General features: G+C 43.1%; 1 protein-coding gene across 1 annotated transcript in view; it reads left to right on the forward strand.

Annotated features, from left to right (window-relative positions):
* The window catches only part of LOC103621501 (ras GTPase-activating protein 1), a gene marked incomplete at its 5' end in the record, with an annotated part of 42,571 nt that overhangs the window by 23,790 nt on the left and 6,008 nt on the right, over positions 1-12,773 (forward strand). Inside the window, 2 exons of the mRNA XM_008640323.2 lie at positions 3,179-3,265; positions 7,302-7,369. Of these exons, the coding sequence (XP_008638545.2) occupies positions 3,179-3,265; positions 7,302-7,369 (155 nt within the window). The remainder of the gene's footprint in view (positions 1-3,178; positions 3,266-7,301; positions 7,370-12,773) is intronic.

Here is a 12,773-nt window from a genome sequence, read left to right on the forward strand (position 1 = left end):
TTTTTGTACCTACAGTGGGCCTTTGGTGTAGCTGCTGTGGATGCAAAGAAGGTTAAACTGTGGATACAAAAATGCTGCTAGCACGGATTTTCTTGCTATTTTCTAAGTCCGTGAGAGACTTTTTCTCTCTCACAGAGATAGTAGCAGAGTTATGTAAACAACCAAACACCTGCAGTCTTTGAAAAGTCTTGTTTATGGTATAGTAGAAAAATAAATCAACTTGCTGCACAATTCCTGCCTGCTAGATCTTCTCTCCTCCTCCCTATGGCTGCAGGACACGGTAATATACCCTAGGGCATTTTTTAATGTTAAACAGCTGTCTACTTTGCCCAGCCACTTGCAGGACCTTCTGTTATGGGTTTTCTCTGTGTTGAAGAGCAGCAGGTGCAGACTGCTACCATGATATTGAGCTAGTGGCAATATTGCACCAACCAAGACTCTGTGGTTCCCCTTCATAAGCTGATTCATCAATTGGAGAGCCAAGGAGTAATCAGTAAGACTCAATCACTCTTGAATAGTTCCATATGGCCTGCAAAAGTTTGGCGGAGGGTGGAGACTAACAGTGGACTATCATGGCCTGAATGAAGTCATGCCATGGTTTAGTGCTGCCATACTGGACATGGAGGAACTCCAGTATGAGCTGAAGTGGCTGGTCTGTGGATAAGTGTATGATAGAACAGGTATGCCTCCAAAGGGACTGCAGCCCATGGAGAATCCATGCTGGAGCAGGGGCAAGGCATGGAGTTCATTGTGATGCAAAACTCTATAGCCTGGTCCAAAAGGACCAGGGGTGGAGATTGTAATGGATATGTGATTAAACTGTTGTAACCCATGATTTGAGTTGCATGCTAGAAGTAGTACTATAAATGGGACCACCTGAAGTAGTGGTGGATGAGCTTTGCAAACAGCAGTGCAAGTGCAGCAGTGACACAATCTGAGCTGCCTTTGGTGCCAAATGACTCCACACAACGCACCACTTCTGTTCCAAGTGACCACCATAAACAGAGGCCAGGTTACAGACAAAGTGAACTGAATGGACATTTTATGGACACTTTGGGTGGGGGGCTATAGACTAAGGAAATGATATCTGTATGCATACTAAAGGATGGGGAGGAGGGGTGGTGGTTAATGAAGATGTACTGGATAGTGTATGACCCAAGCATATTATGCAAATGGCATGGAAAAAAAGAGATGGAGATTATTTTCTTTATAGCAGCCTGAATGGTGTTCTCTTTTGGATTTGTGACTAACAAAACTGTGTTGATAACACATCCATGTTTTGGCTGGACAGTGCTTGCACAGTGTTGAGGGTTGTATTTTCTCTCTCCATTCTGCCCTACCCCCAGCAAGCAGGCTGGAGATGGGTAAGAAGTTGGGAGGGGAAACAGCTGGGATGGCTGACCCCAACTGACCAAATGGATATTCCATATGATATGAAGTTCTGCTTGGCAATAAAGCTGCAGAGAAAGAAGGATGAAGGAGACACATTTTGGAGTTACTGCATTTGTCTTCCCAAGTAACCATTATGTACGATGGAGCCCTGCTTTACTGCAGATGGCTGAACACCTGCCTGCCAATGGGAAGTAGTGAATTAATTTATTTTGCTTTCCTTGCATGCACAGCTTTTACTTTGCCTATTAAACTGTCTTTATGTCAGCTCGTGAGTTTTTCTTGCTTTTGCCCTTCTGTACATTTGAAGATGGAACCAAGTTGGGTGGAACTGTTGATGTGCTTGAGGGTAGGAAGGCTCTGCAGAGGGATCCGGACAGGCTGGATAGATGGGCTGAGGCCAACTGTATGAGATTTAACAAGTCCAAGTGCCAGGTCCTGCACTTGGGTCGCAACAACCCCAAGCAGTGCTACAGGCTTGGAGTGGCTGGAAAGCTTCCCAGTGGAAAAGGACCTGGGGGTGCTGGTTGACAGCCAGCTGAACATGAGCCAGCATGTGCCCAGGTGGCCAAGAATGCCAATGGCATCCTGGCTTGTAGCAAAAATAGTGTGGCCAGCAGGACCAGGGAAGTGATTGTTCCTCTTGTACTTGGCACTGGTAAGGCCACACCTTGAATCATGGGGTCCATTTTTGGCCCCTCACTACAAGAAAGACATTGAGGTGCTGGAGCATGTCCAGAGGAGGGCAACAGAGCCGAGGAAGAGGCTGGAGAATAAGTCCTATGAGGAATGGCTGAGGGAGCTCGAGTTGTTTAGCCTGGAGAAAAGGAGGCTCAGGAGAGACCTTATCACTCTCTACAACTACCTGAAAGGTGGTTGTAGCCAGGTGGGGGTCGGTCTCTTCTCAAGTAGCAAGTGATGAGAGGAAATGGCCTCAAGTTGTGACAGTGGAGATTTAGATTGGATATTAGGAAAAATTTCTTCACTGAAAGGGTTGTAAAGCATCGGAACAGGCTGCCCAAGGAAGTGGTGGAATCACCATCCCTAGAGGTATTTAAAGGCATGTAGATGTGTCACTTAAGGATGTGGTTTAATGGTGGACTTGGCAGTGTTAGGTTACTGGTTGGACTTGATCTTGGAGTTCTTTTCTAACCTAAATGATTCTGTGATTTTTTTATTTTTTTCCCTATTCTGCTGAGGGGAAGTGATCATGTGACTGAGTGGGGGCTTAGCTGCTGGCCATGGTCAACCCACCGCAGAACAGCACAGAAAGTTCTTTTGTGTCAGTGATAGCAAGGTTAGTTTTAAAAGCTTCATCCTGTTAAGTATATAGTGCATCTCAACATTTTCTGAAATAAACCAGAGGGCTCCTGTTTTTTTAATAGGAGAGGACTATTGCATAACTATTTTTAAACACCTGACCTCTAGTGATGGATGCACAAATTATTATTCATTCAGGTAAAAAGTGGAAAAAAAGAAATCAAGGAAAAAAGCCACCAAACCAAACCTTTTTTTTTAAAAAGGAAATGTTACCTAGGGAAATAGGAAAAAAGGTATTATAAAACATTTAATGCATACATGATTTATCAGAATTTTACCTTCACAAATAGAGTAGTGCATTAGTCAAGGACTTTATTTGCCATTTGTAAATGGGCTGTTATAGCAGATTTTAAATTAATTTACAGCTTATGTCTGAATTGGAGGAGATTGGACTAGATGCTTTCTGACCACCTATTTTTACTCATTAAAATTTTTAAATGAAATTATTCATTAGTTATTTTTTTTACAGGACGTTGAGATATATTTATGGATGCTTGCAGAAGTCTGTTCAAAACAAGTGGCCAGCTAATACCACAATGAGAACAAGAGTTGTTAGGTAAGTTACTTGTCATTTTATGCTGAAAATAATATTTTATTATCTTATTACTGTCATGCTTCAGTGTGCTTATCAATTTTTTCTTTTAGTGACAAAAGTTTTTAGTATTTATATAGATTAAAGGATATTTAATATTATTGTGGCACTGGGGCATGATATCTCAATTAAGGATCTGCTAGATTCTTAGTCATGTTGGAGACTTGCTAACAGTCTAATATAGAGGTCAGTATAGCTATATTTAATAGCTTTGAATTTACTTGTATTTTGTTAATTTATTTAATCTAAGATCTTGGGGAAAAGTTCTCTCAAAGTGATAGCTAACCTTTTATATCCTCTAATGATTATGTTCCTGTCATGTCATCTGGGAGGACTGTGCCTTATCCAGGGACTCCTATGTAGTGTGTGTTAATTACTGGAAAAACCTTACACATGCTGAGATAAACATCCTTTAAAGTGCAGACATAACATGTTAAGGAAACTAATACCTTCTCAGAAAGGTGAGTGGACTGTCATTAGATTTCACTGAGGTACTTTCTGCATTGGAATATATAGTTTTCTGCATCAATGAAGGCTCCCTGTGCTGATTACTTGGAATCAGCATTAATTTTGGAAAATATGTACTTTTATGCTGTCCCAGTTTTGTTTTATTTCTCTGCTCCATCCCAATCATGTTGAAACATTCCAGAGCCTCTGTAAAAATGTTGCAGGCTACTGAACCTGACTCCTTTGAACTGGCACTGAGTACAAAAACTCCAGTCTGCATTCATAAATCAATTTAATAAATAGTTCTTCCTTTAACACTATCAGTTGCTAGTGCAGGTCAAAAAAACCTTTGACAAAAATGAGGTCTTGACACTTGTTCTAAATGTCACTGGGGATTTAAAGGTTTCAAAGCTACATCTCTTCTACATTTGCATTACCATTTTTTTGCAAACCTAGCTTTCTAGTAGACCAATATCTGGTACTGACCTGATTTGCTGAGGTTAATCTCCCATGGAACAGTGGAACAGTGTCTTCCAGATCATTTGTCATTGGGTCTTGTTTATCATTTTGGCTGGAGACAGAAATGAAGATATGGGAGCCCTTCCTTCCCCAGAGTTTCACTTAGTGTACTTAGTACAGTACCTTCCATGCTTATTTCTCTGTCATTTAGTGTTCATAACAATAGTGACTCAAGATCTTAATGAAGAAAAATCTTCAATAAAATGCCTGCCAACAGTGTTCTGCAGGAGTTTAGCCTTCAAATTGAGGCTGCTTTTATCAGAGGTGTTGGGCCTAGTCTATTGCAAGCGTGTAGAACTTAGAAGCAAATACCACGTCTCTTCCCGTCTTCAGAGAGCACCATGTGGCTTTCCTTAAGTGATACAGCTTACACTGAGAATTTTTCTGGGGTCTCTGCTGGATACTATAAATATTGGGTCCCTTTCTCTCTTCATAAGTGGATACTTGTGACTTATCTCTAGAGTACAGTTTTGTGGGGTTTTTTTGCAGCCTCCAGTGAAGAATATTCTTTTATTGCACTGGTTTTTGTCCAGGAATAATTACATATTCAAAGATAGGTGGATAATTTTTAAGTGCCTGGGTAGCTTGTCTTCTATTAAATTCAGAAAGTTCTGCCATTTCTGTTTCTTTGTAAAGGATCATACATAGGTATTGACTCATTCCTAATTTAGTCAGCTTGACCAGTGTAAGAAGCAGCAAATCTTCTGTGTCTGCAAGGTCCATCTTGGGTTCATACCCCAGTTGTCTTCAGGCCATCTATAGGAGAAATTGATGTACATGCCATGACTTCAAAATTATTTACTTCCTCATAGCTTTAAATTCATCTCATAGAAAATATTTTTGTTTCACGCTGGGCCAGGAGTGTTTTATCAACCCATAATCCATGGTTCTTGGACAAATAGGAAACTTCTATAACAGTATATATTGGAATTCAAGTGTGTTGGACATATGAAAGGTGTGTTAACCTCACTGCTACATGCGTCACTTCCAATTAATAATGGACAATGCCGTCACTGTATACTTAAAAGCAAGGTAGTGCAAGGTCCACTTCCACTCTTTTGTAAGAGGTCAGACTTTGGTATTGCTGTAGCGAAAAACCAGTCTGCTGGTAGTGTCCATGCACTCTAAACAAAATGAGAGGTGAGTTAGATTGCTTTAATTGATCCATATATCAGTTCATTTTAAAGCAGTCTTCCAGAATTATGGTTAACCTGAAATGGATATTTTATTTTTCTTTTACTTTAGCTGTCAACAGAAAGTTAGATTTTTCTCATGCTAAACTGAAGGAAAATTGTCATGATTTGGCACTGTCTGGACACCAGGCACCCATGAAAGCTGCTCACTCACCCTCCCCTGCAACTGGACAGAGGAGAGAAAATATTACGAGGGGTTCATGAGTTGAGATAAGGACCGGGAGAAAACACTCATCAATTATCATCAAGGGCAAAACAGGCTCAACTTAGAGATATAAAGTGAATTTATTACTAACAAAATCAGGGCAGGATAATGAGAAGTAAAATAAGCCCTTAAAAACACCTTTCCCTCCCCCCCAACCCCTCCCTCCTTCCCACTGACAGCAGAGGGAGACGGACTGGGGGTTTTGAGCAGTTTATCACCCATGGTTTCTCTCACTGCTCAGGGGGAGGAGTCGTTCCCCTGCTGCACCGTGGGGTCCCTCCCACAGGAGACAGTTCTCCGTGAACTTTTTTGACATGGCTCCATCTCACGAGTAACAGTCCTCCCAAAATGGCTGCAACGAGTCCATCCCACGGACAGCAGTACGCCTCAAACTGCCGCGGCGTGGGTCACTCTTCCATGGAGTGCAGTCCTTCAAGGACAGGCTGCTCCAGTCTGGGAGCAGGGCCCCTCTCTCCACAGGTCTCACACAGGCTCACAGCCTCCTCCAGGCATCCACACACTCCAGTGTGAGCACCTCCCCCAGAGGCTGCAAGTGGATCTCTGCATCCCCTGTGGACCCCCATGTGCTGCAGGGGGACAACCTGCTTCACCATGGTCATCACCACGGTCATCACCACGGCCTGCAGAGGAATTTCGGCTCCAGCGCCTGGATCACCTCCTCCCCCTCCTTCTTCACTGACCTTGGTGTCTGCAGAGTTGTTCTTCTCACATGTTCTCACCTCCTCCTCTTCTTGGCTAGAATTAAAACTGCACCACAAACTTTGTTTTGATTTCTTTTTAAATATGTTATCACAGAGGCATTACCACCATTTCTAATTGGCCCAGCCTTGGCCAGCAGCATGTCCATCTTTGGAGCCATCAGGGATTGGCTCTGCTGGACATGGTAGAAGCTTCCAGCAGCTTCTCACAGAAGCCACCTCTGTGGCCCCCCCACTACCAAGAACCAGATCGTGCAAAACCAACACAACAATTTAGGTTTCTGTTTAATAAGTTCCTAGTTCTGCAGTCAAATGGAGTACTTTTCCCTAGCTTTCTAGATTGTCTGGGTGGCAGCAATTACTTCTGTGAAGAAAGTAGCTGATCCAGTATTATTCTTCTAGGATACTGGCATACTGTTATTCGGAGATGGATTGGTTCAAGCTGAACTAAGGCCATGTTGCTGCCAAAAGAGAGGTTCCATTGTTACTGTGCACTCTTGCTCTCCTTATGTTGGCTTGGGGAAATGAGTGTCTGCAGGATGAATTACTTGTGGTAGTAGACAGTGCAACACTTGTAGGAGGCAGGAGATGAAGTGCTCCCCCTTTTTAAAGCCAGTGTGGTCTTAGACTGCAGACTTCAGTATGGCTTTACAGTTAAGCTTTTCCCAGGTAGTTTTGGAAGTTCACCTTAATTAGGAAATCAATATGTCTGGTTTTATTTTGTTTTTTATCATAGTTGAAATCATAACAAGACATTTTTAATTAACAAACATGAAGCACAGGCTGGTTGGTTGTCATCTCACAAAGATTTCCACCCACACTGACTTAAATGCCTAAAGACTACATAAGTTTACATTAATTTTATGATAGCTTTATTATTGAACAAAATACAATTTCTTTTTTTTTTTCCATTTCAGTGGCTTTGTTTTTCTTCGACTGATTTGTCCTGCTATCCTGAACCCGAGGATGTTTAATATCATCTCAGGTGACTATGCTTCAGACTGAATTCATACTTTATGTAGTAATAGGCATGAACTTACTTTAGTGCCTAATTTAGGAAAATATTAAGTCATTTGAACACTGTGCAAAATCATGTTAATCATATCAATGGATTGACTTTCTCCCTAAGGCAGCCAGCATACACTTCTCACTCTTAAAGATTAGACAATGTTTATGCCCAAAGTCTTGTTTTAAAGTTAAAAAAAAAAAGACAGAGAAAGTGAATGTTAAAGTGATTCATAAAGAAAACTGTTGTGGGTTAATCCTGTTTGGCAGATAAAGCATCACAGTCACTTGCTCACTTTCTCTCCACCCTCAGTGGGATGGGGGAAGAGGAAAGAAAGAATAAAAACAAGAAAATTTGGGGGTCAAGATAAAACAAACAAAAAATATATAAATGTTTAATAAGTAAAGGATAAATGTAATAGAACTAAACAAGTGATGCAAAGGCAATCATACTACCTCCCATGTGTAGACCAATGCCCAGCCAATTCCTAAACAAAAGATGGCTGATACCCATAAAACCCCCCTCTTTCCCCTTTTATTGCTGAGCATGATGTTATATGTTATGGAATATCTCTTTGGTTAGTTCAGGTCATCTGCCCTGTTCTGTCTAATCCCAGCCTATTGCTCACCCCCAGTCTATTCATTGGAGGGGCAGAGTGAAAAACAGAGGCAGCCTTGATGCTGTATAAACATCGTTCAGCAAAAGCTATAATGTTAGTCTGCTATCAGTACTGTTTTGGTCAAAAATCTAAAACTGCTCCATATGAGCTGTCCTAGCCAGGCCCAGTACAAAAGCATTATCCTGGGTTTTGATGCTCTCTTTGTAAAGTGCATCTCTATCAGTAAATAAAGCAGTGACAGGGACTATTCCTGTTTGCTAGAACAGGACTGCAAAATTGCAATTCTGATCTGCAGTACAGTTCTGGGTGATAACAGATAGCATTCTCCTAAACGGTTCTTAGGTGTGCTTTGGATGTTGACATACATCAGGGATCATATCTGAAAGTTGGCATGGAGCTTTGTTGTGAACGGTGAGGGCATAGATTATTCCATTGCAGTTGGCTTAAGTACCTAGAATTGTTTTTGAGCATTTTAACTTATGAATGTAGTTGAGGTCTTACAGATGCAACAGCTAGTATGTGTGTTACTGTTGTACCAGGCATACGGCTGTGTTGATGGAATTCCAGGTTTTAAGTTTTGCTGCATTCCTTTGTGGTGGGTAGACCTTGGCTGGATGCCAGGCACCCACCAAAGCCTTTCTATCTCTCATTAGCTGGACAGGGGAGAGAAAATATAACAAAAGTTATAGCTGAGATAAGGATAGGGAGATCACTCAGCAATTACTGTCATGGGCAAAACAGACTCATCTTAGGGAAATTGAATTGATATATTACCAATCAAATCAGAGTAGGGCAATGAGAAATAAAACCAAATCCTCAAACACTTTCCCTCTACCCCTTCCTTCTTCCCAGGCTCAACTTCACTCCTGTGCTGGTTTTGGACGGGGTAGAGTTTGTTTTCTTCCCAGTGGCTGGTATGGGGCTTTTTGAATTTGTGATGAACACAGGGTTAATAATATAGAGATATTTTTGCTATTGCTGAGCAGTGCTTACACAGAGCCGAGGCCTTTTCTGCTTTTCATACTGCCACACTAGTGAGGAAGTTGGGGGTGCATGGGAGGTTGGAAAGAGACACAGTTGGGACAGGTGACCCAAACTGACCAAAGGGATATTCCAGACCATATGACATCATGCTCAGTATATAAAGCTGAGGGAAGAAGGAAGAAGGGAGGGGACGTTTGGAGTGATGGCATTTGTCTTTCCAAGTAACCGTTGCACATGATAGGGTCCTGCTCTCTGGAGATGGCTGAACACCTGCCTGCCCATGGGAAAGGATGAATGAATTCCTTGTTTTGCTTTGCTTGTATGCATGGCTTTGGCTTTCCCTATTAAACTGCCTTTATTTCAACTCACAAGTTTTCACACTTTTTATCCTTCTGATTCTCTCCACAATCCCACTGGTGGGCAGAGTGAGCGAGGATGTGTGGGGCTTAGCTGCTGGCTGGGGTGAAACCATGACAACTCCCTATTTTCTCTTCCCCCTGCCTCCCAGTGGCACAGGGGGATGGAGGTTGTGGTCAGTCCATCACGTTGTCTCTGCCATTCCTCAGGAGGAGGACTCCTCACACTCTTCCCCGTTCCAGCATGGGGACCCTCCCATGGCATGGGAGACAGTCCTTCAGAAACTTCTCCAATGTGGGTCCTTCCCATAGGCTGCAGTCCTTCAGGCACAGCCTGCTCCAGCATGGGTCCCCCAAAGGGTCACAAGTCCTGCCAGCAAACCTGCTCCAGCATGGGCTCTTCTCTCCAAGGGTTCACAGGTCCAGAAAGGAGCCTGCTCTAGCACAGGCTCTCCATGGGGTCACAATATCCTTTGGGCACATCCAGCTGCTCTGGCATGGGTCTCCTCCATGGGCTGCAAGTGGATCTCTGCTCCACCATGGACCTCCCTGGGCTGCAGGAGCACAGCTGCCTCACCATGGTCTGCACCATGGGCTACAGGGGAACCTCAGCTCCAGCATCTGGAGTACCTCCTGCCCCTCCTTCACTAACCTTATTGTCTGCAGAGTTGTTCCTCTCACATATTCTCACTCCTCTGCTCTATCAGCTCTTCTGCAGAAAGGTTTGGTTTTCTTTCCCCCTTCTTAAGTATATTATCACAGATGTGCTACCACAGCCTTGGCAAGTGGTGGGTCTGTCTTGGAGCCAACTGGAACTGGCTATAACGGACATGGGGGACACTTCCAGCAGATTCTCAAATAAGTCACCTCTGTAGCCGCCCACTACCAAAACCTTAATACATCCTTGTGGGAGGAAGAAAGGAAAGGTATAAACTACTGATGGGAAAAATGTAGCACTAAAATATGGGGATATCTGAGTTACATAGTTTTAAAAAGTTTGCATATGTTATACTTCATCTTTGTGTCATCTTTTCCCCTGGTTTATTTATTTTCTTTTTTTTTTTTTTTTTTTTTGGCAAAGTTGCCCCAACCTAGAAGGCTTTTGGTCCCCACTAGCCATTGTTTTTCCTCCTTCCCTCCCTAATGCCTTCTCAATTTTACCTGTAAAATGCTGGTTTGAAAATAGGAAGAAATCAGAAATCACTTGTGTCAGAAAGCCTTTGGGGAAAATTCTTTTCCTTTTTTGCCTTTAGAGGCAGCTTTTCAGACATAGCAAGTTTTCTGTCCTCTCTCTTTAAGCTACACTAAATGAGAAGGCTTGAGTCAGTCTGAAAGTTCCTTTCTCCCTTTAATAGTTTTCATACACACTTTGGGGAACGCATTTAAGAACCATGGCCTTGTATATGGTGATTCTTTCTGTATGGAAAATCACGCTATGAAAAGCCAGTGTCCATAAAGGAGACAGAGGAGTCCTGCAATTTTATTCGAATTAAGGGAGAGAGTCCACTGGGGCACATGCCAGCAGGGTTTTCTCTCTTGAGGTTTTGGAGGATGCAGCCTCCTTTTATCCTAAACTCCCGGCCACATGTTGCCCTCTTCCTTTCCCCATTGGCTGAGGTACTAGGAAAGTCCAGCCTCCCAAACCGCCTATCACATATCCCCCCTTGAACCTGTCATTTTCCCCCAAAGTTCAGAAACTCAGGCTTGTGCAGACCCACTTGTCTCTTTCAGAAGCCAAGCTGTCTGGGCTCTGCAACAAACCTGCATGTTGAAGTTAGTAGAGACATTAAGATCCATTTCAAAAACGTTAACACCCATACCTTCACCCATGGAATTGTTTGTAAAGACATTAGCACACATCTGTCCTATCAATCCCTCCTCTTCTTATTTCTCAATTTGTCTTTACAAACTGAGGAGGTATACTTTCAGCTTTTTACCGGCTAGGCTCATGGTTCAATGCCTTAGAAAGCCTCGGGCAGCCTAGAGAGGTAGCACGGGCAATCTAGCATTTCAGTAGCTCTAAAAGTGGTAAATGTATTAGCTGCAAAGCTGATATCACCAGCAGAAGCAAAGAGGGAGAAATATAGCTCTCAGCTTGCCTAATTTCCCACAATTAGAAGCTTTCAAAAAGAAACAGACGACAAGATGTTCGCAGAAAGAGTTGCAAAGCCAAAGAGGGCGGGCCCCCGCCTTGATCCTTTCTTTTATTCGGAGAAGGGGAAAGGGGAGGACTGGGGGCAGACCCGGGGTGACCAGCCAGTCAGACACTGCTAAAGAGTTTGAGTTACATTTGGTTTTGCCCGCGTTTGGAACAAGGGGGTTCAGAGCACATGACAGAAAAGCTCGGAACAGGCAGCAACAACAAACCCTAGTTATTATTAAGTTAACCTCTTTTAACAACGTGGCATGGTATAAAGATTAACATTTGAAACACCCCCTCCCTTTTCCACATCTGGCCCCTGCACCAGGTGGGGCAAGCAAATACAGAGAAACAGCATAAAGTAGACAATGACAGTTCATATTAGCCCACTAATCGCTAGAGGTCCTTGTAGATGATCTGTGGCTACTGATAGCCAAGATCTCCCATCCTTTTCCTCCTGCTGAGAAGTCAAAATCTCTGGGGTTTTAGAGACCTTGACTCGAGTGGGATGGGTCCACCTGTGTTCAGCTGTGCTGACTGCTGTTCCTGCAGTCCTGGTTGGATGTAATGAACAGCAAAGTCCAAAGGCAGCGTCTTCAGAGATTTCACTACACACAGTATTCTGGCCACATACTGGTTTAAATATACATCTTCACCTCCCTGCCACATTGAAAATTAACAGGGTAAGAATCACAAACATTAAATGAATTGGAAATAATTTAATATCTCCTTGGGGTTTGGCTCTCATTCTTGCCAAAGCTAATGGCAAAAGCTATAACCATGGCATCTTAGTTTCTGTCACCAGCTTCAAAAGGTGTTTCTTTATTTCTCCATTCATCCTATTTGACCTTAATTCTGAGGGTGCCAGTGGGTATGGAGGTCCCACTGAATTCTCAAAGGAGTCATAATCCCTTGAAGGATCCCCCTGCAAAATGAGTTCCTGTCTTGGTTTGAAAGACAGGTGTCTGCTAAGGAAGGCAGGAGCCCCCCTTGGAATGGCAGATGCAACCTCCCTTCCCTCCGAGTTATTATAATTTTGAAATCAGGGGGCTTTTAGGCAAAGATGTGGAAAATAGGAATAACAGTTCTTTACTATTATATATCTATATGTGTATAACAAGTCAAACAAACAACAATAACTCTGGCAGTAACAGCAATCACAAACCCAGTCCCAGCCTTCTCGGCTGTCAGGCCCTTTCCCCTTTGGTGCAGTGATGGTCACAGACGGCAGGGGCGCTGGCGGCTCCCCGGGAGGCGGGCAGGGGCGGTGGGTCCCCTGGGGGC

The sequence above is a fragment of the Corvus brachyrhynchos genome, unplaced genomic scaffold (assembly GCF_000691975.1).
Source record: "Corvus brachyrhynchos isolate BGI_N302 unplaced genomic scaffold, ASM69197v1 scaffold529, whole genome shotgun sequence".
NCBI lineage: Eukaryota > Metazoa > Chordata > Aves > Passeriformes > Corvidae > Corvus > Corvus brachyrhynchos.